At 38.6% G+C, this 27,922-nt stretch overlaps 2 gene segments (V, D, J or C); both read left to right on the top strand.

Moving 5' to 3' along the window:
• Window positions 1-1,417: 1,417 nt before the first annotated feature.
• On the top strand, window positions 1,418-2,063 carry LOC131355891 (probable non-functional T cell receptor gamma variable). The segment is given in 2 exon segments: window positions 1,418-1,525; window positions 1,631-2,063. Coding segments are annotated over 2 exon segments (405 nt in total).
• An 11,104-nt stretch (window positions 2,064-13,167) lies between these two features.
• LOC131355925 (probable non-functional T cell receptor gamma variable) lies at window positions 13,168-14,416 on the top strand. The segment is given in 3 exon segments: window positions 13,168-13,268; window positions 13,403-13,711; window positions 14,286-14,416. Coding segments are annotated over 3 exon segments (483 nt in total).
• Window positions 14,417-27,922: the final 13,506 nt, after the last annotated feature.

Raw genomic sequence — 27,922 nt, 5'->3', positions numbered from 1 at the left:
CATGTTTATAGCTATATATGCTGTTCTCTTCTCTTCAGCCATAGGTAAGTATTACAGTACAGCAATAAAAATGAAAAAAGAAAAAGAAATGTAGGAAAAAAATCTAACAAAATAAAAAATTAACAAACAAACAAATTAATAAACAAAAACTGATTTTTTGTTTTATTTATATATTTATTTATTTATAATTATTTTTTAAACAGAAGCTGTTCTGGGAGTGACACTGGAACAAAAAGATCTCTCCCTGACAAAAGGAGAGGGTAAAACTGTGTTTATCAGCTGCAAAGTGACCGGACTAAGCACTGACTATGTCCACTGGTACCAAAAGAAAGACGGTGAAGCTCTCACTAGGATCCTGTATGTCAAAAGTGGAAGCTCACCGGTTCATGATGCTAACTTTAAGGAAGCAAAGGACTTCAGTGTGAGGATGCAGGCTGACAATTATGATCTGAAAATAGCAAACCTGAAGAAAAGTCACTCTGCAGTTTATTACTGCGCCAGCTGGGAAAGTACCACAGTGACAGTAAACATTCAGAGTGTGTACAAAAACCCTGATGATACACAACCACAACAGAAACTAATATTTTATAATACAGCTGCATTCATAAACAATGTTTTATACAGAAATAATCCTGAATTAATTAAAACATTCATATTAAATCATTAATAATAGTAATGATAACTAAAATATTATTTGTATTATAATTGCATTATTTCTATTAAGAATTTTAAAGCAGTAATAATAATAAATATAATAACTGGTGTCATAAGGAATAAGGATTGCCTTTTATTGGTGTCTGTGATACAGATTTCAAATTGTTTTAGCTTGTGATCAAACCCCATGTGAGTAGAAATAAGAGTAAAAAAACATGAAAAAATGAATATTAATGTCATCAGATTAATTTTTCTTATGTAGCAGTTTGTATTTCTAGACAGTGACACAAAGCAACTATAGAGAAATCTATATAAAGATTAATATTTATATTTCTAATGAGCAAGACACGAGTGATTGTGGCAAGAGAAAAGTTGATGAGAAGAAACTTTGAGAAGAACTCAAGAGGGCAGTGATCCTCTTCTGGGTGACACTGGATAGTGAGATTATAAATTATTCTTCCAGAAATACATTCATGTATTGAAATCATATACAGAATATGCACTTAAGTATAATATGAACTGTTTACATAATGATATAATGTCCATATTAGTACAATAAATAATGTTTTAAAAGATACGTATTTCTATTTAATGAATTTTTTTTACCTATTTACATTTTGTTTTACTTACATATATTATTTATGTGGAATATTAAACACAAGGGTGACACAAAGCTCTTTGGCTGACAAGGTGGCCAGTCCCCTCCCCAGGAAATGACATCATTACTTTATAATGAAAGAGTCATGGTCTTAACTAGCATTAATATAAAAACAGGTGCAATAAAGAGAGCTGAACTGTGAGCTTCTTTTATTTTTCAATCATATCAAAATGTTTATAGCCATATATGCTGTTCTCTTCTCTTTGGCCACAGGTAAGTATCAGATGACTTTATTAAAACTGTAAAGAAAAAAGTAAAAGAAAAAGAAGTAAAAGAAAACAGAAATAAAGGAATGGTTGTTGTTAATGTTGATTACAGAAGCTGTTCTGGGAGTGAAACTGGAGCAAAAAGATCTCACCATGACAAAAGGGAAGGGCAAAACTATACACATCAGCTGCAAAGTGACCGAGCTAAGCAGAGATTATGTCCACTGGTACCAAAAGAAAGACGGTGAAGAAGCTCTCAGAAGGATCCTGTATGTGAAAAAAGGAAGCTCACCTGTTCCTGATAATACCCATCCTGAATCAGGGGACTTTAAAGTGAGGATACAGTCTGATAATTATGATCTGAAAATAGAAATACTGAAGGAAATTCACTCAGGGGTTTATTACTGCGCCAGCTGGGAGTACAGCAGTGACCACAGTGACAGTAAACATTCAGAGTGTGTACAGAAACCCTGATGATACACAACCACAACAGAATCTAATATTTTATAATACAGCTGCATTCATAAACAATGTTTTATACAGAAATAATTCACAAATTACTTAAAACATTCATATTAAATCATTAATAATAGTAATTATAACTAAAATATTATTTGTATTATAATTTCATTATTTGTATTAAGAATTTTAATGCAGTAATAATAATAAATATAACTGGTGTCATAAGGAATAAGGATTGCCTTTTATTGGTGTCTGTGATACAGATTTCAAATTGTTTTAGCTTGTGATCAAACCCCATGTGAGTAGAAAAGAGAGTAAAAAAACATGAAAAAATGAATATTAATGTCATCAAATAAATTTTACTTATGTAGCAGTTTGTATTTCTAGACAGTGACACAAAGCAACTATAGAGAAATCTATATAAAGATTAATATTTATATTTCTAATGAGCAAGACACGAGTGATTGTGGCAAGAGAAAAGTTGATGAGAAGAAACTTTGAGAAGAACTCAAGAGGGCAGTGATCCTCTTCTGGGTGACACTGGATAGTGAGATTATAAATTATTCTTCCAGAAATACAATAAAGTCAAACACTAGTGTAATGAAAGCATATTCAGTATGATCACAGTATGTTATAAAAAATAATGAATGGATTCATGTATTGAAATTTTATCCAGAATATGCATTTAAGTATAATATGAACTGTTTACATAATGATATAATGACCATTTTAGTACAATAAATAATGTTTTTAAACATATGTATTTCTATGAAATGACTTTTTTAACCATTTACATTTTGAAACATACACCCATATAATCTTACAAATATTAGCATTTGATCTTTATTTTAACAATATTGAAAGATTCATGTAATATAACTAAACAAATAAAACCAAAGAAAAGTCTTTTTTTAAACAATCTGTAAAATGTAATTAAAAAAAAATCCAAATTCTTGTGAGGAAAAAGTAAGGACACCCCCACATTTATTAGTGCTTAAAATGGATAAAATGACGTACAGGTGTATCACATCCAATGCAAATTACTAGACCATTGTTACAGAGCATTTTGAAGGAGACTTGCCTTATTCAAACCTCAGAAATTATGGTTTGCTCTTAATTGTTGAAGTGAGAGGTATCACCTCTCTGAGGCCTTCAGAAAGATTGTTGATGCTTATGAGTCTGGTAAGGGATATAAAAAGATCTTGAAAGAATTTGTAATCAGCCATTCCATTGTCCAGAAAATCATTTACAAGTGGAGAACATTTTAAACAACTGCCAACATGGCCAGGTCAGGCTGTCCAAGCAAATTCACCCCAAGAGCAGACCGCAAGATGCTTAAAGATGTCTCCAAAATCCTTAAAATATCATCACGGGACCTACAGCAAGCTTTTGCTACAGTTTATGCCAAAGTGCATGAATCAACAATCAGAAAGAGACTACACAACTTTCATTATTATGGGAGGTGTGCAAGATTGACTGAAGTTTCCCAAAGAACACAGAGACAAAAGCCAAGACTTCTGGAATAATGTGCTTCGGACAGATGAGACTAAAACTGAATAATTTAGACACCATAACAGGACATGTTTGGAGTAAACCAAATAGAGAATTTCAGCAAATGAACCTCATACCAACTGTGAAACATGGAGGTGGAAGTGTTATGGATTGGGGATGCTTTGCTGCAGCAGGACCTGGCCAGCTCACCATAATAGAATCCATTATGAATTCTACATTGTTTCAGAAGGTGCTTGAGGAGCATGTAAGAACATCTGTCCAAAAAATTGAAGCTGAAGTGGAAGTGAACCTTGCAACATGACAATGACCCAAAACATACCAGTATATCCACCAAGGACTGGTTGAAAAATGGAGAATGAATGGAATGGCCAAGTCAAAGCCCAGATCTAAATCCTATTGAGACCCTGTGGGGTGATTTAAAACAGACTGTGCATGCAACAAACCCCCAAACATCACACAGCTACTTTTCCAGCATACTTTCTTCCAGTGGATATCAGAAACTGGTAGATGGCTACAAGTAATGTCTCATTTACAGCAGGTTGTCCTTAAGTAACAAGCTTCAACAGTAGTGTTTCTTCATATAAAGTGTTCCTTTTCTTAAAATCTTTAAAACATATGACATACAAGTAAAAAAAGAAAATAAATTTTTACTGGTGCACTAGGTCAATGGGAAATTCATACAAAAGAGTAAACAGGGTTTTCTTTTCAAAAGTAAAAAGTTTTTGTTCAGTAATAAGGGAATAACTTGTACATGAAGTCTGGGTTAATATTGGCTGCCAAGGTAGTCAGACTCCTCCCCAGGAAATGACATCATTACTTTAGAATGAAAGATTCATGTTCTATAATAGCATTAAAACAGCTGCAATAAAGAGTGCTGAACTTCAACAAATCAACATGTTTATAGCTATATATGCTGTTCTCTTCTCTTCAGCCATAGGTAAGTATTACAGTACAGCAATAAAAATGAAAAAAGAAAATGTAAGAAAAAAATCTATCAAAAAATAGAAAATGAAGAAACAAACAAATTAATAAACAAAAACTGATTTTTTGTTTTATTAATGTATTTATTTATTTATAATTATTTTTTAAACAGAAGCTGTTCTGGGAGTGACACTGGAACAAAAAGATCTCTCCCTGACAAAAGGAGAGGGTAAAACTGTGTTTATCAGCTGCAAAGTGACCGGATTAGACAGTGACAACTATGTCCACTGGTACCAAAAGAAAGACGGTGAAGCTCTCACTAGGATCCTGTATGTCAAAAGTGGAGGCTCACTGATTCCTGATGCTAACTTTAAGGAAGCAAAGGACTTCAGTTTGAGGATACAGGCTGACAATTATGATCTGAAAATAGCAAACCTGAAGAAAAGTCACTCTGCAGTTTATTACTGCGCCAGCTGGGAGTACAGCAGTGACCACAGTGACAGTAAACATTCAGAGTGTGTACAAAAACCCTGATGATACACAACCACAACAGAAACTAATATTTTATAATACAACTGCATTCATAAACAATGTTTTAAACAGAAATAATTAATAGATGACTTAAAACATTCACATTAAATCATTAATAATACTAATGATAACTAAAATATTATTTTTTATTAAAATTGCATTATTTGTATTATTTTATAAATTTTAAAGCAGTAATAATAATGAATATAATAACTGGTGTAATAAGGAATAAGGATTGCCTTTTATTGGTGTCTGTGATACAGATTTCAAATTGTTTTAGTTTGTGATCAAACCCCATGTGAGTAGAAATAAGAGTAAAAAAACATGAAAAAATGAATATTAGTGTCATCAAATTAATTTTACTTATGTAGCAGTTTGTATTTCTAGACAGTGACACAAAGAAACTATAGAGAAATCTATATAAAGATTAATATTTATATTTCTAATGAGCAAGACACGAGTGATTGTGGCAAGAGAAAAGTTGATGAGAAGAAACTTTGAGAAGAACTCAAGAGGGCAGTGATCCTCTTCTGGGTGACACTGGATAGTGAGATTATAAATTATTCTTCCAGAAATACATTCATGTATTGAAATCATATACAGAATTTGCAGTTAAGCACCTAGTATTAACGTTACTAGGTGATGTTCCTGTCTTCTTTTCCCCAAGCCCTACGTCGTGCTAGCTGCTGCTTCTGTCCCGTCTCACCATCTGGAAATATATCTTCAGTTCTCCGTCCACTTGCACAGATAAGACTCTTTAAGTTACGTTTTCAGTTTGCTTTCAGTTATGCTGGGCCGAGGCGCTCTGGGCTACCAAAAGCCCCATCCTGGACACCCTCGATACTTTCATGGTGCATTTTAAAGAGGTGTTTAGCACGAGCGTGTCAGCCTGCTCTGTCCATGATGAGCTGTTGAATCTAAGGCAAGCCGAGCAGCCCATCCACGGTTACACTCCGGTTCCGCACACTGGTGGCCACTAGCAGCTGGAGTGAGGTGGCGCTCCTTTCAGCATATCGGCGCGGCTTACACCCCGCTCTCCGCAAGCTAATGGCCGTCTATGATGATGCCATAGGACTGGAGAACTTCCTTCTGAAGGCCCAGCATGTGTCCCAACATCTGACAGTTGTCTCCATCGAGGAAGGAGAGTCTCTGACAACTTCACCCACAAACCGCTCCCCAGAGCCAAAACTCAAGCAGATCGACCGAGTCCGCTTGGCTCCCGATGAACGCCAGCATCGTATAGACCAGCGGTTGTGTCTGTACTGTGGAGAGAAAGACCATTCCCTTCCGGTATGCCCAGTCCGTCCGCCTCGCACTGCGGTGAGTACGATCTTTCTTCCCTCTGTCATAACTACTCACTGCTATCATGATGCTGTCCTAATCCACACCTCTCAATCATTCGCAGTGCGAGTGCTCTTTGACTCCAGGTCCTCAGGCAACTTCATATCCTCACGAATATTATCCACCTGTGCCATACCACGTCTGAGAAATCCTACCTGCTACCAAATCACTACCATACAAGGAAAACTGCTAAGTAATGGACTGGTGCGGTGGAGGACCCCGGAGTTGTCCCTACGACTGGGCTGCCTCCACGAAGAGAAGTTGTCCCTACTGGTGTTGGAGGAGGCCAAGGTTGATGTCGTCTTAGGACGCCCCTGGCTGGCACAGCACCAACCAGACATTCAGTGGCTCTCGGGGAGCATTGTGCGGAGGAGTGATCACTGCCTGCAACACTGCATGTGGTCACTGCTGGAACCACCTCCAAAACCCACCATCCTCAGAGCTACCTCCATTGAAAGTCCAGAACCAGCTACCCAGGTTGATCTCCCACGCCAGTACCGGTCATTCCGAGATGTCTTCTGCAAAACGGCTGCCACTAAACTGCCTCCTCACCGGCCATGGGACTGCACCATAGACCTTCTGCCAGGGAACAAGCTGCCCAAGGGTAAAGTCTACCCTCTCCCGATCCCAGAGCACCAAGCCATGGATGAGTACGTTCACGAGGCTCTAAAGTTTCATTCGGCCTTCCACCTCTCAGGCAGCTTCCAGCTTCTTTGTTGTGGCAAAGAAGGACGGAGGACTCTGGCCATGCATCGATTACCGGATTCTCAATTCCCAAATGGTGAAGTTTGCGTACCCCCTACCACTGGTGCCCTCGGCCCTGGAGGAATTACGGGGAGCTCACATCTTCTCGAAGCTGGATCTCCCGAGTGCCTATAACCTCATCTGCATACGGCATGGAGATGAGTGGAAGACTGCCTTTGTTACACCATCGGGGCATTATGAATACCGGGTCATGTCTTACAGATTCACCAACGCCCCCTCCAACTTTCAAAATTTCGTTAATGAAATCTTTAGAGACATGCTCCAGAAGTTTGTGATCATGTATATCGATGATATATTGATCTACTTTCAGAACATGTGGAGCATGTCAAACAGGTACTGACCCTGCTCCGTCAATTCCACCTGTTCCTTAAGCAGGAGAAATGTGAGTTCCACCGGTGTACCATACATTTCCTTGGATATGTCATCTCGCCCGAGGGAATCCAGATGGACCAATCTAAGGTGGAGGCCATCAAACCATCCTCCATTAAGGATCTCCAGTGCTTCTTGGAGTTTGCCAGCTTCTATCACCGTTTCATCGCCGGCTATAGCAGACTCACGGCCCTGCTTACGTCCTTGCTGCGCCAGAAGCCCAAGAGACTTGCCTGGACGCCTGAAGCTGACGCGGCCTTTCGGAAACTGAAAGCCGCCTTCTGCACGGCCCCTACACTTGTCCACCCTTGGAGTGGGGGCCGTGTTATCCCAAAGGAGAGGTGAGCCTCCAGTACTCCACCTGTGTGCCTATTCCTCGAAGAAACTGTCCCCGGCGGAACAGAATTATGACATTGGGAACAGAGAACCGTTAGCCATTAAACTGGCCCTGGAAGAGTGGCGGCACTGGCTGGAGGGAGCCAACCACCCATTTGAGGTAATCACGGAGCATAAAAACCTACAGTACCTTCGAGAGGCTTAACTGCTAAATCCCCGTCAAGCTCGGTGGACCCTCTTCTTCACCCGATTCCACTTCTTGGTCAGTTATCACCCCGGAACCAAGAACACCAAAGCTGATACCTTTTCTCGACTCCATTCTCTGGACCCGACACTTGAAGAACCAGAACCCATTCTCCCTCCAGCCCTATTCGTATGTCCCATCACATGGTCCCTCGAAGAGAACATCCGTGCCACCACCAGAGAGGAACCAGCCCCGCCGGGAGGTCCAGAAGGTAAGACCTACATACCAACCCCTCTACGCCTCTCCCTTCTGGACTCTCTTTCTGCACACATCTCTGGGATCGGGTCACCCGGGCAGCCAATGAACTCTCTCACTCCTCAAGGAGCAGTACTGGTGGCCCAACATGGCCCAGGATGTGACACGCTACATCAAGGGATGCTCTGTGCCATGGTTTCCACACCACAACAACTACCGGAGGGTAAGCTCAAACCACTCCCTATTCCGCGTTGTCCTTGGTCACACCTAGGGATTGATTTCGCCACGGATCTGCCCAACTCAAGTGGTTTCACTACCATCCTCATCGTCGTCGACCGGTTTTCCAAGGCCTGCAAGTTCGTTCCGCTCAAGGGACTCCCGTCGGCCCTGGAGACAGCAGAGGCCCTCTTCCACAACGTCTTTCAGCATTATGGCCTCCCGGAAGACATTGTGTCGGACCGGGGTCCCCAATTTATCTCCCGGGTATGGCGGGGTTTCTTGAAGCTACTCGGCGTGTCAGTGAGTCTATCTTCGAGCTACCACCCTCAGACCAATGGCCAGACAGAGCGAAAGATCCAAGGAATCGGACGCTATCTCAGGGCCTACTGCCACGACCGCCAGCACACATGGAGCCAGTACCTTCCCTGGGTCGAGTATGCACAAAATTCCCTCCGCCAAGGGAGGGAATGTCACGGGGGCTTCCACCTCTACCTCGCGACCACGCCCCCCATCACCAGAGTTCTAACACCCTCACCTGACACTCATTATCTCACACACTACTTATCTCCCTCTCACCACACGAGCAGTGGCTAGTATTAATGTTACTAGGTGATGTTCCTGTCTTCTTTTCCCCAAGCCCTACGTTGTGCTAGCCGCTGCTTCTGCCCCGTCTCACCGTGTGGAAATATATATCTTCAGTTCTCCATCCACTTGCACAGATAAGACTCTTTAAGTTACGTTTTCAGTTTGCTTTCAGTTTTGCACTACTTCTTGGATAAATAAAGCACCACTTTACTCACCATCTGCTCTCCGGTCTCTGTTCCTGTTTCCAGTGTTACACATATATGCTGTTCTATTTTCTATGGCCACAGGTAAGTATCAGATGACCGTTATTAAAACTGTAAAGAAAAAAGTAAAAGAAAATGAAGTAAAAGAAAACAGAAATAATGGAATGGCGGCTGTTAATGTTGATTACAGAAGCTGTTCTGGGAGTGACACTGGAGCAAAAAGATCTCTCCATGACGAAAGGGAAGGGCAAAACTATACACATCAGCTGCAAAGTGACCAGGCTAAGGACAGATTATGTCCACTGGTACCAAAAGAAAGACGGTGAAGAAGTTCTCAAAAGGATCCTGTATGTGAAAAAAGGAAGCTCACCTGTTCCTGATAATACCCATCCTGAATCAGGGGACTTTAAAGTGCAGTCTGATAACTATGATCTGAAGATTGATCTGAAGGAAATTCACTCAGGGGTTTATTACTGTGCGAGCTGGGAAAGTACCACAGTGACAGTAAACATTCTGACAGAAAAACCCTGATGATACACAACCACAACAGAAACTAATATTTTATAATACAGCTGCATTCATAAACAATGTTTTATACAGAAACAGTCATATTAAATAATTAATAATAGTAATGATAACTAAAGTATTATTTGTATTATAATTTCATTATTTGTATGAAGAATTTTAAAGGAGTAATAATAAAAAAATATAACAACTGGTGTAATAAGGAATAAGGATTGCCTTTTATTGATGTCTGTGATACAGATTTCAAATTGTTTTAGCTTGTGATCAAACCCCATGTGAATAGAAATGAGAGTAAAAAACCATGTCATCAAATTAATTTTTCTTATGTAGCAGTTTGTATAAAAGACAGTGACACAAAGCACCTATAGAGAAATCTATATAAAGATTAATATTTATATTTCTAATGAGCAAGACACGAGTGATTGTGGCAAGAGAAAAGTTGATGAGAAGAAACTTTGAGAAGAACTCAAGAGGGCAGTGATCCTCTTCTGGGTGACACTGGATAGTGAGATTATAAATTATTCTTCCAGAAATTTATGTTGTATATAATATGAATTGAAATTATATGCAGAATTTGCACTTAAGTATAATATGAACTGTTTACATAATGACAATGTCCATGTTAGTACAATAAATAATGTTTTTAAACATATGTATTTCTATGAAATGAGTTTTTTTTTAACCATTTACATTTTGAAACCTACACCCATATAATCATAAACATATTAGCATTTGATCTTCATTTTAACAATATTGAAAGATGAAGTAATAAAACTAAACAAATAAAACTAGGGATGCACGATATTTATCGGACAGATAAATTATTGGCTCCGATAAATAAATTAAATCCGATAACTAGATCCGATAAAGTACACTTGCTGGTAAATCAATCAGTCCGAGTGCATGTGACTGCAGCTTTCAACTGATAGACCTTAAGTTAAGGTCTATATACCACTAGCGTAGCCGGGAATCACAATGTGGGTGGGCCCAGAGAAAATTGGGTGGGCCTAGCCTAAAATGCATCTTTTATCAAAATAAGCCAACAGAACTACACCTGCTTGAATGCAAACCACCATTTCATCAGAGCATAAGCTTGTATGTCATCGTAAGCAATGTTAAGAACATAACAATAAGAACAGCATGAGCGCGGCGGCCACACCACACATACATATGCACGCGCCGCAACACCATTATCAAATCAGCAGGACAGTATGTAAACTGTCCGATATATGGCTCAACGGCCATATAAACCACATGAAATGAACAACAATGACTATACAACTACATAGTAGGAAAATGTAGATTGGCTTACTTTTACACTGTGTGTAGGGGAGGTACACGCTGGAGAATAAAGTGCTGCTGGTGATGGAGTAAAAGGTGAATGAACACTAGCAGAGCTCCTTACTACTCGAGCTTCATGGCTCCTGAACATCGGAATTATCTTTCTCCTCCGGCTGCACACAATGCCTTTTTGAGGCAAACTTTAGTAAGTTGCTCTGTTTCATTTTAGTTTAATGTGCAACTAAACTTCGGTGACCCTCTGTGAAATGTACTCAGTGTGGAGGGAGAGGGGCGGCATGAGCGTAGAGACGTTTCATTCTTCCTCGAAACTGGAGGGCGCTCTTGTGCAGAAAGTACAAAAATTGACTCATAGAAGTAACATATGACGTGCCAAAAAACCTAATACGGACAAAGGCATGTATAAAGGCATCCAGCAATCGCCGTAGTCAAAGCAATCTTTTCTGTAGCAAGCAACTGACTGGGTGGGCCTGACTGACAGGCCCACCCATAGCTACGCTACTGCTATATACCTTCCTCATCCTCATGCACTAAAATGTTTGAATAGATGCATTTCTTTGTTATGCATGAAATTCTTGAATATAAATTTGTTGTTAATGAGCCTTACACGAAAAATAAAAACATTTGAAGAGTCAGGACTGATGCTTGCTATTGCAGTTAGGCCAGAGCTACTAAAATATCAGTTTCATCTTAGATTGTCTATTCTCCTGGGTGCACAAACTGCAGATTATATGAAAATTCTAATATAAAAATATGAACTTATTGGTTTTCAGTATCGGAATCGGCCATGAGAAGGATTTAATTATCGATATTGATTTAAATTTTTCATATTGTGCATCCCTAAATAAAACCAAAGAAAAGTCTTTTTTTTAATGATCTGTTAAATGTAATTTTATCAAATCCAAATTCTTATGAGGAAAAAATAATATTTATATTATATCATATTTATTTCTTAAAAAAATCTTAAAAGAGTTTGTAATCAGACATTCCATTGTCCAGAAAATCATTTACAAGTGGAGAACATTTAAAACAACTGCCAACATGGCCAGGTCAGGCTGTCCAAGCAAATTCACTCCAAGAGCAGACCGCAAGATGCTTAAAGACGTCTCCAAAAATCCTAAGATATCATCACGGGACCTACAGCAAGCTTTTGCTACAGTTTATGCCAAAGTGCATGAATCAACAATCAGAAAGAGACTACACAACTTTCATTATTATGGGAGGTGTGCAAAAAGGAAACCTTTGCTGTCTAAAAAACATGAGGACAAGACTGAAGTTTCCCAAAGAACACAGGGACAAAGGCCAAGACTTCTGGAATAATGTGCTTCGGACAGATGAGACTAAAACTGGATAATTTAGACACCATAACAGGACATGTCTGGAGTAAACCAAATACAGAATTTCAGCAAATGAACCTCATACCAACTGTGAAACATGGAGGTGGAAGTGTTATGGATTGGGGATGCTTTGCTGCAGCAGGACCTGGCCAGCTCACCATAATAGAATCCATTATGAATTCTACATTGTATCAGAAGGTGCTTGAGGAGCATGTAAGAACATCTGTCCAAAAAATTGAAGCTGAAGGGGAACTGAACCTTGCAACATGACAATGACCCAAAACATACCAGTATATCCACCAAGGACTGGTTGAAAAATGGAGAATGAATGGAATGGCCAAGTCAAAGCCCAGATCTAAATCCTATTGAGACCCTGTGGGGTGATTTAAAACAGACTGTGCATTCAGTAAACCCCCAAACATCACACAGCTACTTTTACAGCATACTTTCTTCCAGTGGATATCAGAAACTGGTAGATGGCTACAAGAAATGTCTCATTTACAGCAGGTTGTCCTTAAGTAACAAGCTTCAACAGTAGTGTTTCTTCATATAAAGTGTTCCTTTTCTTAAAATCTTTAAAACATATGACATACAAGTAAAAAAGAAAATAAATTTTTTACTGGTGCACTAAGTCAATGGGAAATTCATACAAAAGAGTAAACAGGGTTTTCTTTTCAAAAGTAAAAAGTTTTTGTTCAGTAATAAGGAAATAACTTATACAAGAAGTCTGGGTTAATATTGGCTGTCCAGGTAGTCAGACTCCTCCCCAGGAAATGACATCATTACTTTATAATGAAAGATTCATGTTCTATAATAGCATTAAAACAGCTGCAATAAAGAGTGCTGAACTTCAACAAATCAACATGTTTATAGCTATATATGCTGTTCTCTTCTCTTCAGCCATAGGTAAGTATTACAGTACAGCAATAAAAATGAAAAAAGAAAATGTAAAAATAAATAAATAAATAAATAAATAAATAAATAAATAAAAACAGAGTTTTATTAATGTATTTATTTATTTATAATTATTTTTTAAACAGAAGCTGTTCTGGGAGTGAAACTGGAGCAAAAAGATCTCTCCCTGACAAAAGGGAAGGGCAAAACTATACACATCAGCTGCAAAGTGACCGAGCGGAGCTCAGCTTATGTCCACTGGTACCAAAAGAAAGACGGTGAAGAAGCTCTGAAAAGGATCCTGTATGTGGAAAAAGGAAAGTCACCTGTTCTTGATAATACCCATCCTGAATCAGGGGACTTTAAAGTGAGGATACAGTCTGATAACTATGATCTGAAGATAGAAATACTGAAGGAAATTCACTCAGGGGTTTATTACTGCGCCAGCTGGGAAAGTACCACAGTGACAGTAAACATTCAGAGTGTGTACAAAAACCCTGATGATACACAACCACAACAGAAACTCTTCAATACTGCTATTCAAACACTCTGTTGTAACCAAATATGTATAAAGGATCAAAAAGTGGTGTGAAAATCCCTCCATTTCCTCTTAATCCTTTAACTAATACAATTAAAATGTCTTATAATAGAATTGCCCTACAATATTATTATTATTATTATTATTATTATTATTATTATTATTTTCAGTAATAGGAAATTTAAAAAATACACAGAATCTGAGTTAATGTTCATGACCAGGTGGCCAGTTCCCACCCATTACTTTATAAAGGAAAGATCTGTTTTCTTAATTTTGCATTCATTCAAAAACAGATGAAACAAATAGAGCTGAACTAAGAGCAAACTTTATTTTACATCTAAATCAACATGTTTATAGCCTTATATGCTGTTCTCTTTTCTTTAGCCACAGTTAAGTATCACAGCACAGCAATAAAATGATAAACAAAAGAAAACAACAAACAGAAAAAAGTAAACAAGATAACTGTTTTCCCAATTAATTTTTATTACTAGAGCAAAAACATCTCATCATGACAAAAGAGGAGGGTAAAGGTGTGTATATCAACTGCAAAGTGACCGGATTATCCAGCAGCAATTATGTCTACTGGTACCGAAGGAAAGACAGTGAAGGTGACAAACACTGACACTTTTTCTGCATTTTATGTTCGACAGTAAACACAGGTTGAAAAATCTTTCACTGCTACTGCAGATGTGGATGACACTCCAGTGTATATGACAATGTATAGAACCATTACATGGATAACTCCATTCAGGAACAACAGTCCATGGTTCTGTTTGTCATTCATTTACTGATCAGTTCCCTAAAATGTATTTGCTATTAATAAATAGCTCCTGATCAGTGGTGTAGTTCAGCCTGACATACCTTCTCACCAACACCCCAACATTCCCTTTCTCTATTGTTGCCAAACATCTACAACATTATAACACTGAGCTGGCAGGGGGTGAGGGCTCCCTCTGGCGGCCTGACACCGGTGGCGACGTTACAAACATACATAAGCACAAGATGTGTCACAGATGGCAGATCAGCAAGTCTGAGTGTCAGTTCGCAACAAATTAATACATAATGTCAAAGGAAAGAAATATTAATGATGTTAAGTTATGAATTTTGTAAATAAAATTATTCTTTACATTATATGTATACATCTAATACATTCTTGAGTAATTCCATTTATTAAATCTTTAAAAAGGTAAGATTCTGCTTAGATAACTATGAGTATAAACTATCTTGATCTGTGAACAATCTTATGGTGGGCATGGCAGCATCAGTACATGCCCATAATATGCAGCACAATTATTTTTTTACTTTAAAAAAGGAAGATCCGCATGGTCCAATTGTGGCTCACCCTATTTGGATGTATTTTGTCTGCATTTTAACAATCTGTTCATTATTTCATTCAGCTCATATGTTCTTAAGTAGACAGCTAAAATAAGTAAAGAAGAGAGGGTGAGCTTCAGTCATAACATGTTTTAAGTAATACTGCACCATTTCAGAGGGTCATATATTAATACAGACTGACACCATGATTTATGTTAAGGGCAGCACAATGTCCCGCATTATTGTTTATATGTTATTTAAATAATTAGAAAATACCAAATGCACAAGGTCTAGGTTAATCCTGTCTGCAAATGTGGTCAATCCCCACAGCAGGAAATGACATCATTGCTTTATAAAGAAAAGTCTCTTGTCACAAATGAGCACAACTGAGCAAATGAGCAAAAACAGGTGCACTAAAAAGAGCTGAACTGAGAGCAGATTTTATGGTACAACCAAACCAACATGTTTATTGCCATATATGCTTTTCTCTTTTCTTTGATCGCAGGTAAGTACTATAGCAAAGCAATAAAATGAAAAATCCAGAATTGCTCTTTTTACAGATTATTGCTTTTACAGAAGCTGTTCTGGGACTGACAGTGGAGCAAAAAGATCTCTCCCTGACAAAAGGAGAGGGTAAAACTGTGTATATCAGCTGCAAAGTGCCCGGATTAGCCAGTGACAACTATGTCCACTGGTACCAAAAGAAAGACGGTGAAGCTCTCACTAGGATCCTGTATGTCAAAAGTGGAGGCTCACCGGTTCATGATGCTAACTTTAAGGAAGCAAATGAGTTCAGTGTGAGGATACAGGCAGACCATTATACTCTGAAAATAGCAAACCTGAAGAAAAGTCACTCGGCGGTTTATTACTGCGCCAGCTGGGATTCAAGCGACCACAGTGACAGTAAATACTCACAGTGTGTACAAAAACCCTGGTTACACAACCACAACAGAAACTCTTCAGTATATCAGCATCTGTCAGCATAGTCAGTATGCTCAGAATATGTTATGAAAAATAAATTAATGGATTGATGTGTGAATTAATTCAAGTGTCTATAAAAACCCTGAAGTTACACAACCACAACAGGAAATGGTATTCACAGGCAACAGTATGAAGTGTGACAATGTAAATACATAGATGTTAAACGAGGAAAATGTTTAGGCTAAGCTAGGAATACACCATCTATATTACCACACCATAGTCAAATATAAAATTGGCTTACACTTTTAAAAAAAGGGATAATAAGAGATACACATTCAAATGTTGAAATATATATAATTTTATGTATTTCCAATGATCAAGTACAGTATATCAAAAGTATCACAAACACAAACTTAACAAAAGCTAGCTAAGTGTAAGTAACAGATAACAATGTTCACTCAATGGCATAAGAACAGACCAGTAAGAGTAAACAGTAAGTGATTATTACTAGTAAATAAATCAAAATCCTTGGACTGATGACGATCAAAACAATCAAATGGATTATCAAGGCTTTCACTGTCTCTTTCATCTTTCCCTGAATCTCTCTCTCTCTCTAAGAACATGACACTAATAATCACTAATAATCACACTAATAATTAACCCTGTTTGTGTCATACTCTATCTGTTTATCTTCATATAACACTGTGGTGCTAGTAGGTGCTTATGGGTGGTTAGGGCCCAGGGCACTGCTCCTTTACATACAGGTGTGAACAATTTGAAATTATATTTAATTAATTTAATTTGAGTTTAATTCATATTCTTTCTGTTATTGTAAAGTAATTTGTGTAGATGCTCTGCAAAAATAGTGGCATATGCTTTGTATGAGCTTATCACTAAAGAATACACCACAACAGCAGTCTTTTTCTCTTTAATAAAATAAAAAGGTGAGCTAACTGACACGTGAAAGTGTGATGTGCACAGGTGTTGTTTTTACCTCTCCAATGTTAACAGACACTTACTGGAAATTGTGGTCTACCTTCCCCCCATCTTATGTGCTCTTGCTTTCTGTTAGGGTGAACAGAGAATATTTCATATAATATATCAGTATATGTTCAACTTAGCTAAATGATCTGAAAATAGCAGAAAACAAGGTAAATATTGATGAACTAATTTTGTGTGTCATATTGAACACTTGCTGTTCTGGGAGTGAGACTGGAACAAAATGATCTCTCTATGACAAAGTTTTACCCTCATCTTTTATCAGCTGCAAAGTGACCGAGTTATCCAGTGGCAACTATGTCCACTGGTACCAAAAGAAAGATGGTGAAGCTCTTACAAGGATCCTGTATGTCAAAAGTGATGGCTCACTGGTTCATGATGCTAACTTTAAGGAAGCAAAGGACTTCAGTTTGAGGATACAGCCATTGCTGAAAATAGCAAACCTGAAGAAAAGTCACTCAGGGGTGTATTACTGTGCCAGCTGGGAGTACCACAGTGACCACAGTGACAGTAAACATTCAGAGTGTGTACAAAAACCCTGATGATACACAACCACAACAGAAATATACACACATCAAATGCTCTAAATTTATTCAAACAACAACAAATTTTCTGAATTGCATGTCCTTCTAAGTTTCAATTAACTTAATACCTGTAAAAGTGTAAATTCTGTCTTTTTTGTTTCTCTTTAAAATTTAAAAGTCTAGAAAAATCATAGATGACAGACTGGATGGTCGAACTCTGTCAGTTTGTACCACTTAAATATAAAACATGTACAAGAAAACAAATATTTCTGACAATGACAGGGATTAAATTATTAAATAAGTCCACATTGGCAAACATTACATGGGTATTACTGAAATTAAAGAGTTAATTAAAGACTAATAAGAATTAAGCACTGCAATTTAATAACGTCTGTACAAGTTTAAAATTGCATTATTTTGTGATCAACCCACATTTAGGCTAGTGGTGCATAAAAAGTAAATTGTGCTAAAGGTTATTTTAGTTATCATGTGGTCAAACATTTAGAGCTAGCCAGACATGGCAGAGTCAAGGAAAAACTTCCTTGGATGACATGTAGCAGAAACTTGACATGGGAAAGGAAACCCATCTTCAATTGTGACTGGGTAGTGGAAAAATAAACCATTACTCTTCATAATTGTAAACTTTAAATTCAAACAGTACCAAGTTTGAAAGGATGTTTAGTATGAGCATCCTTGTCGTTAAGATTAAGATTTAGTATGAGCACCATTGTCTTTAATCACATTAATATAGACTACTAGATAATTCAACTATAAATGGCGTCACAAATTTCCAGGTAGCCCACAACAATAGCACACAGCAGTACCTTCGCACTGCTCCAAAGAAGACTGCACCCATACCCTTAATCCTGCTCCCAATCATCAGCATCCTCTGTGAAAGGATAGGCATTGGTGATCGCAATGAGTACATCCTGTTGATCGGTGACCTGGTGAATGTACTGCAAGGCAGCCCCTCTTCATAAAGCCACTGCATTGAACTTTGCCAGAGAGCTCATTCTCCTGTTCAGCCACGTGGGGATCCCCAAGCATGTCCTGACAGACCAAAGTACGTAATTTATAAATCTCTGAGGATGTCCATCTGTCAGACCACTTCAACAAATAGTAGATGAAGAGAACCTCAATCCAAGAACCCCAACCGGCATCTACAGTCATATATCAGTATATGTTCAACTTAGCTAAATGATCTGAAAATAGCAGAAAACAAGGTAAATATTGATGATTAATATTGATGTAGAGTTTGTGTGTCATATTGAACACTTTACAAATCCTTTTTTTTTATTTTTTTGAGGAGCATCAATAAAGAAAGTGTCAGCTATGCGAACCCTTTACAACTGATTTCTACCAGGATATCTTTGAAATCTGATTTCAGTGATTTCTTACGATTAGCACAGTTCCAAATGGCATAGCTAATTATATTTGTACACCTCCCTTACTTTGGCACAGACACTTTTTTTTGGCAGGGAAGTGGTGCTGTTGACCTGAAATATAAATAGACCTGGACAAGATTTATTTATTTTCAGTTTATTGCTATTACTACACAACAGCTGTCCACAGCAACCTTTAAGGTAATTCCATGAATTTTAGGCTGCAACATTTTAGTAGTCATCTGCCTATTAATCAGGCCAGTGCAGTTTGATAGTTGATGTTCTGTCTTAATGCACCCTTGTAGCAAATGAGTGAATTCAGAAGGAGTTAGTTCAGCTAATGTGGAGAAATGATATAGGAGTGCAAGTTGCTTAGTTTGTGAACAGGCATTTTAATGTCCAGTAAGGTTTGCAGTCAGGGCAAATGTTTCCGTTATCCGGTGACAACTTTGTCCACTGGTACCAAAAGAAAGACGGTGAAGCTCTTACAAGGATCCTGTATGTCAAAAGTGGAGGCTCACCGGTTCCTGATGCTAACTTTAAGGAAGCAAATGAGTTCAGTGTGAGGATACAGGCTGACTATTATACTCTGAAAATAGCAAACCTGAAGAAAAGTCACTCTGCAGTTTATTACTGCGCCAGCTGGGATTCAAGCGACTACATTGACAGTAAATACTCACAGTATGTACAAAAAACCTGAAGTTACACAACCACAACAGGAAATGGTATTCACAGGCAACAGTATGAAGTGTGATAATGTAAATACGTAGATGTTAATCTCTACAGGAGTTTTAAGTTCATTTAAACATTGGTAACAATAATTTAATAATGATAACACTAAATGTCAAAAATAGGCCTAAATGAACTCTCAAAAACTCACTAGGAATACACCATCATCTATACTACCACGCCACAGACGAATATAAAATTAGCTTACATTTTTAAAAAAGGGGATGAGATACACATTCAAATGTTGAAATATATATATTTTATGTATTATAACCTTTCCGGCTCTTTAAACCAGTATTGTTATAAGAAAATGAGGGGGGGACAAAATTTGCAATAACCTATTAGGTAGTGTTAAGAGGCATATCAAAATACACAATACACAACTAGCAGCAGAAATCTTTTGCCAGCATATATTGAGTCTCTACACAAATACAAAACACACAAAATCCCATCATATGAAATGTCCACAATAAATATAGTCAATGTCTAAAATGAAAGTATGGTCATATAAATGTCCACCTAAGATATTGAGAGAGGAAATCAGTTGATAAAGGAGAACAACCAATGTTATAAAGTCTTATCTGTTGAAGGGTAGGTTGATGAAATGGTGGAAACACGGAATTAAATGGATGTCCTTCTTGGGATAAGCCAAGAGTCCTTTGGGAAAAGTTCTTGGGCAGCTGCGATTCTGCACCCTCACTCCAAAATCCTGCGCTCCACACAGTAGTACAAGCCTGCAGGCTAAACAAAGTCCTCTACAAAGGAAAACAACTCATTAACCTTCAACCAAACTCCCCAACAAAACATTTGAATAAGTAACTTTCCCAAACAATAACCCTCTCAAAGGCTACACAAAACAAAAGATGAAAGATAAAGCACCAAACTCATGGTTGAGCAGCAAAACAAATGTTTCTCAAACCAGGACCCTCTAGAGAAACAGCAGATACCATGAGGTAATTCAAACTGAATCTGCCTCTCATTCTACTACTTCCTCTTTTATCCAAAATAGAGATTTACTATTGGTGTCCCCTAGTGGTCAGGATGAACAAAGCACTCAAAATTAAATACATTGAACCATGTAACAAGATGTGACTGTTACATATCTCCCCCTTCATTTGGAAACGTTACTAAGAGTCCTATAGAAAGGCTTCAGATTTTGTACATGACAGGTATCAACATGATCAGGATCTTCTATAAAATGAAATAGAACAATTAACAGGGCCAAGACATTTTACAATCCTAGCAGGACCTTTACATTTAACAGCAAGCTTAGCCATAAATCCATCACTAGCACGTGACAAAGGATGAGTGTGAACCCAAACCAAATCTCCAACTTGGTAATGAGCAGGCCTTCTCTGGAGGTCATAGTATTGTCTTTGCTTTACCTGAGCTCGTTCCACGTTTCTTTGCACAGTTCTTATCAGCTCTTTGTCTTTCCAACACTGGGTACACTGGATTGTCTGGGTCAGGAAATCTGTGAATGGCTCTTTCTAGAGGTCCTTTCAGTTTCCTACCTAGCGCGACTTCAGCTGGAGTAAATCCAATGCTTTCCTGCCAGGTTGTGTTTATGGCGAAGCGAAACTCTGCCAACCATCTGTCCCAGTGCTGATGGTGGTCTTGAATGTAGGATGAGATCATGGTTTTAAAGAGTACGGTTGATCCTTTCCGTGAGGTTAGTCTGGGGATGTGCTGTAGTAGCCAGCTTCTGGATGACGCTCCATTGCTTGCATACTAGGCTGAGGAGCTGGGAAGTAAATTGGGTTCCTTGATCCGACACCAAATACATTGGAGTTCCCCACCTAGTAAAGATCTCCTCTATCAAAATGCGAGCAATTTGAGGTGCTTTAGCCACCCGCAGTGGGAACAACTCCACCCATTTTGAACAATAGTCTACGACAACAAGGAGGTGCTCATTTAACTTAGAACTCTTAGGAAAGGGCCCCATGAGATCGATCCCTAACATGTGCCGAGGTTCTACCACTGGGGTTGACTGCATACGACTGGCTAGTTTAGAAATTGAGGGTTTGTGTTGCTGACAAACCTGACACTCTTTGCAGTATTTCCAGATGTCAGAGCGTAGTGTGGGCCAATAACAGATATCTACCAACCTCAGTAGGGTCTTGAGCCTACCAAGGTGCCCACATAATGGGTTGTCACGTGCATATGCGATGAAGTCTTTTCGTAGGCAAGCAGGAATGACTAGCTGTAATTTGGATCCTTTCTGCCCATCAGGCATGCTTCAAAAAAGAAAGCCATTCTTTAACAAGTAATGTATATGTGTTGGATCAGGATCCGTGAGCGACTTGGCTTTAATGGCGAGTTCCTGAACTTCTGGGTCATCCTGTTGTGCTCTAGCAATATCAGACCATTCAATCGGAAAGCTAGAAAAAGAGGTAGCTGAGTCTTGTGATTTGATATGGGCTATCAAGGGGAGCAAAGCAGGATCTGAAACACTGCGTGAGAGATTGTCTGGCACAATGTTGCACTGACCTTTGCGATACTTGACACTGAATTCAAATTCCTGCAGTCGAATGGCCCATCGAGTCAATCTAGAAGACGGCTTTGGGTGATTAAACACCCACGTGAGAGCCACGTGATCAGTTATCACTTCAAATGGCCTGCCTTCTAAATACGGTCTCCATTTCTCTACAGCCCATATGACAGCACAGCAGTCCTTTTCCGAAACGGAATATGACCTTTCAGCCCCTTGCCGCAGGTGTGAAGCATATGCTACATGTTCTACCCCTTCTATCTCATGTTAGAACGGCTCCTAAACCCACATCTCTAGCATCGGTCTGAACTTTGAAAGGCCTTGCCAAATCAGGGGCAATCAAAATAGGTGCACTGGTCAGTTCTTGTTTGATCATCTCAAATGATTTTTGACATTCTTCAGTCCAGGTCCATGTTGCTCCTTTCCTTTTTAAAGCATGCAATGGCACAGCTTTCTCAGAAAATTTTGGAATAAACCTTTGATACCATCCTGCAAGTCCCAGAAACTGTTGTACCTCCTTCAGACATTTAGGGATAGGAAACTGAGTAACAGCTTCTACCTTTGCAGGGTCAGTTTGAATTCCATTCCTGGATATCACATGTCCCAAGAACGTCAAAGACTTCTGCATGAGATTGCACTTCTGGAGATTCAGTGTGATCCCTGCTTTGAAAAGTGAAATACTCCCTGCAAGTGGGTTAAATGTTCTTCTTCCGTCTTAGAATATACCACAATGTCATTGATGTACACGAAACAACTCTTTCCCTTTACATCCTTTAGTGTCAACTCCATCAATCACTGAAATGAAGCAGCAGCATTTTTAAGCCCAAAAGATAAACGAAGAAATTCAAACAAACCTGATGAGGTAACGAAAGCAGTCTTGGGAATGCTTTCAGGTTCCATCTCAACCTGCCAATACCCACTTTTTAGGTCTAGGGTACTGAAAATTGCATCACCCTGAAGAGACTCGAGGATATCCTGTATTTGTGGCATAGGATATGCGTCTAGTAGAGTCTGAGTTCAATCCTCTAAAGTCAACACAGAATCTTTGTCCTCCACCTTTTTTAGGTACAAGGACAACTGGAGCAGCCCAGGGAGATGTTGAGGGCTGAATTATTTTCTTATCAAGCATCATCTTTATCTCTTGATCGATGAAAAGTTGTTTCTCAGAAGATACTCGATAAGCTTTCTGGCGAATAGGTACTTCATTAGCGGTTATGATACGATGTTTGACTACATTGGTATGACCTCTCTCATCTGTGCATACTGTGGGCCAATCTTTCATGAGCTGCTCCAGTTGTGACTTTAGTTCCAAAGATGTATCTGCATTGGTGATTAATTGATGAATAAGTGTGTGTCTCAGGTGACTCTTCTGGTATGGGTAAGGCTAAGTAGAAGGACAACAAAGCATTGGTAGAACAGGCAGGGAGGAACGAAAATGCTTCCTCTTGATATTCATTTGTGGCAGACAGAATATACTGAACCTTATGAAAATCCAAACAAATTCCAGTCGACATAAGGAAATCCATTCCTAAGATTATAGGCACAGTAAGATCCACATCCCTCATTATATATAAGGTCAGTGCAAGTTTCCTCTGCTGTAATTCACAGTCACATCTCCACAATCCTAAGGCACTTAAAACTTGCCCATTTGCCTGCTGAAAAGTCTGCCCACGACTAGGCTCCAACTGTTCCCTATGCTTCAACTGATTCCAACAAGATTCTTGCATTAGAGTCAGTGAACTCCCTGTATCGATCATAGCCTGAAAATATCTTCCACGAATTACCAACGGTAGGGTCACCATCCTCAAATTGTTCTGAGCAGGGGTATGAACAGGCTGAATGATACGTGTGCTTGAGGGGTTTGACTTAAAGTGACTGGCTCCATCAGTTTGGACTTTTCGTTTCTGTATATCTGCATTGGCCTGACTCCAGTACTTCTTAGCTTCTTCCAGATCTCTTTCAATTTGCGTTCCAATCCTTACCAACTCGCCAACTTCTTTGACAGTCCCCCTCAAGAGACTGGCAAGCCATGGATTGCAGTTTCTTAATATGGACTGGACGATCTCCTTCTCCTTCATCTCTTTCTTCCAGCGTAGACAAAGAGCTCGGTAATGGTAGGCGAAATCACGAATAGACTCCTTAGGGCCCTGCTTCCTCTCCAACAACCGTTTAGCAGCTTCTGCCTCATAGTCATCATTCAAAAAAGCTTGCAGGAAGGTTTTCCTAAATTGGCTCCAGGTGAAGATAAATATGCATTCTGCCAGCCACCAATCCTTGGCTGCTCCCTTCAAAACTGAATTAAGAGAGGCTAAAACCTCAGAATCAGTAAGAGGTCTCAGGGCAAGATAATCTTCACAACATTCTACAAAAGAAATGGGATCATTTTCTTCATCAGAGCCAAACTGTAGGGAAATTCAACTCTAACGGGGGGACGATATTGAGAAACGTGAACACTATCCAGATTGGTAGGTACAGGTGGCTGAGACTGAGCATTAAAAGTTCTGTACTGGGGTTTAGTAGGAGTTAAAATTGGAGGCACAATAGGAGTAGACATGACGGGAGTGTGAGATTTTAGTTTGGCATCAATTTGTACATCTCTCCTCTTTAAACAGTCCACTACTGACTTGCCCAGATCCTGAATATTCATCTCAAGAAGGTTTTTTACCCTCTCACATTCTCATTCTATTTTATAGCTCAATTTATCTTCCAATGGTCATATAAATGTCCACCTAAGAGAGGAAATCAGTTGATAAAGGAGAACAACCAATGTTATAAAGTCTTATCTGTTGAAGGGTAGGTTGATGAAATGGTGGAAACACGGAATTAAATGGATGTCCTTCTTGGGATAAGCCAAGAGTCCTTTGGGAAAAGTTCTTGGGCAGCTGCGATTCTGCACCCTCACTCCAAAATCCTGCACTCCACACAGTAGTACAAGCTTGCAGGCTAAACAAAGTCCTCTACAAAGGAAAACAACTCATTAACCTTCAACCAAACTCCAACAAAACATTTGAATAAGTAACTTTCCCAAACAATAACCCTCTCAAAGGCTACACAAAACAAAAGATGAAAGATAAAGCACCAAACTCACGGTTGAGCAGCAAAACAAATGTTTCTCAAACCAGGACCCTCTAGAGAAACAGCAGATACCATGAGGTAACTCAAACTGAATCTGCCTCTCATTCTACTACTTCCTCTTTTATCCAAAATAGAGATTTACTATTGGTGTCCCCTAGTGGTCAGGATGAACAAAGCACTCAAAATTAAATACACTGAACCATGTAACAAGATGTGACTGTTACAGTATTTCCAATGATCAAGTACAGTATATCAAAAGTATCACAAACACAAACTTAACAAAAGCTAGCTAAGTGTAAGTAACAGATAACAATGTTCACTCAATGGCATAAGAACAGACCAGTAAGAGTAAACAGTAAGTGATTATTACTAGTAAATAAATCAAAATCCTTGGACTGAGGACGATCAAAACAATCAAATGGATTATCAAGGCTTTCACTGTCTCTTTCATCTTTCCCTGAATCTCTCTCTCTCTCTCTTCTCTGTCTCTCTCTCTGCACATCTAGTTGCGCTGCAATATGATCTCATAAATCATATTGTTCTAAGAGTGTAGCCTGCATGTTTAGTTTTGCTTAGCTTAAACTATACCTGAAGGTTCCTGCTCTGACTCAAACGCTGAACTGTCCACCACCTCCACCACTTTTCTACAATGACCCAATGATAACAGCTTTGCTTAGGATAATGGAACTTTTCACTGCTTTGTAAGTGGAGACAAGACATTGATGCATTGCACCCCCTGCAGCTTGCAAAATGCTGTCAACTGTAACAGCATTGGTGTCTGATCTGTGTGTGTAGGTTTTTATTCAAGCAGAAGTCACATATGCATAATAATGCACTAATACCTGAATTAACACTCACTTAAATATGAAATAATGATGAGTTAAGGCATATACTAATCACCAGCTAAGATGTGAGTCTTATAAATTCATATAAGAACATGACACTAATAATCACTAATAATCACACTAATAATCAACCCTTTTTGTGTCATACTCTATCTGTTTATCTTCATATAACACTGTGGTGCTAGTAGGTGCTTATGGGTGGTTAGGGCCCAGGGCACTGCTCCTTTACATACAGGTGTGAACAATTTGAAATTATATTTAATTCATTTAATTTGAGTTTAATTCATATTCTTTCTGTTATTGTAAAGTAATTTGTGTAGATGCTCTGCAAAAATAGTGGCATATGCTTTGCATGAGCTTATCACTAAAGAATACACCACAACAGCAGTCTTTTTCTCTTTAATAAAATAAAAAGGTGAGCTAACTGACACGTGAAAGTGTGATGTGCACAGGTGTTGTTTTTACCTCTCCAGTGTTAACAGACACTTACTGGAAATTGTGGTCTACCTTCCCCCCATCTTATGTGCTCTTGCTTTCTGTTAGGGTGAACAGAGAATATTTCATATAATATATCAGTATATGTTCAACTTAGCTAAATGATCTGAAAATAGCAGAAAACAAGGTAAATATTGACGAACTAATTTTGTGTCATAGTGAACACTTTTTTTGAGGAGCATCAATAAAGAAAGTGTCAGCTATGTGAACCCTTTACAACTGATTTCTACCAGGATATCTTTGAAATGTGATTTCAGTGATTTCTTGTAATTAACACAGTTCCAAACTGCATAGCTAATTATATTTGTACACCTCCCTTACTTTGGCATGGACACTTTTTTTGGCAGGGAAGTGGTGCTCTTGACCTGAAATATAAATAGACCTGGACAAGATTTATTTATTTTCAGTTTATTGCTATTACTACACAACAGCTGTCCACAGCAACCTTTAAGGTAATTCCATGAATTTTAGGCTGCAACATTTTAGAAAACCATATAAAGTGTCATGCATTCTAGTGAAGGCTGACAACATGATGGTGGGATTTATACCACTATCAGGATGGCGCAAAATCACTAGCAATGCTGAAGTTGGCAGTTTCAGAGGTGTACAGTAGTCATCTGCCTATTAATTAGGCCAGTGCAGTTTGATAGTTGATGTTCTGTCTTAATGCACCCTTGTAGCAAATGAGTGAATTCATAAGGAGTTAGTTCAGCTAATGTGGAGAAATGATATAGGAGTGCAAGTTGCTTAGTTTGTGAACAGGCATTTTAATGTCCAGTAAGGTTTGCAGTCAGGGCAAATGTTTTTCACAAGGTCCACAATTTCCATGAAAACAACGGTCCATGTTACACCCTTCCACCCTGTTCATACTGGTGTTAGTGGATGTATGTTTTTCCCCTTCAGTAGCTCAGTCCCCACCCCAGGAAATGACATGATTACTTTATAAATGAGATTCATGTTCTAAACTAGCATTCCTGCTGTTCTCTTCTCTTTAGTCACAGGTAAGAATCATATGAAATAAAATAAAAAAATAGAAAGAAAGAAAGAAAATCATGAAAGAAAAATAGCAGAACAGCTGTTTTACAGACTAGTGTGTTTTTTTTTTTAAAAGATGAGGGTAAAACTGTGTATATCAGCTGCAAAGTGACCGAGTTATCCAGTGTCAACTGTGTCCACTGGTACCAAAAGAAAGATGGTGAAGCTCTTACAAGGATCCTGTATGTCAAAAGTGATGGCTCACTGGTTCATGATGCTAACTTTAAGGAAGCAAAGGACTTCAGTTTGAGGATACAGCCATTGCTGAAAATAGCAAACCTGAAGAAAAGTCACTCAGGGGTGTATTACTGTGCCAGC

The sequence above is a fragment of the Hemibagrus wyckioides genome, linkage group LG07 (genome assembly GCF_019097595.1).
Source record: "Hemibagrus wyckioides isolate EC202008001 linkage group LG07, SWU_Hwy_1.0, whole genome shotgun sequence".
Classification (NCBI taxonomy): Eukaryota; Metazoa; Chordata; class Actinopteri; order Siluriformes; family Bagridae; genus Hemibagrus; species Hemibagrus wyckioides.
This window is presented reverse-complemented; position numbering and strand designations above follow the sequence as displayed.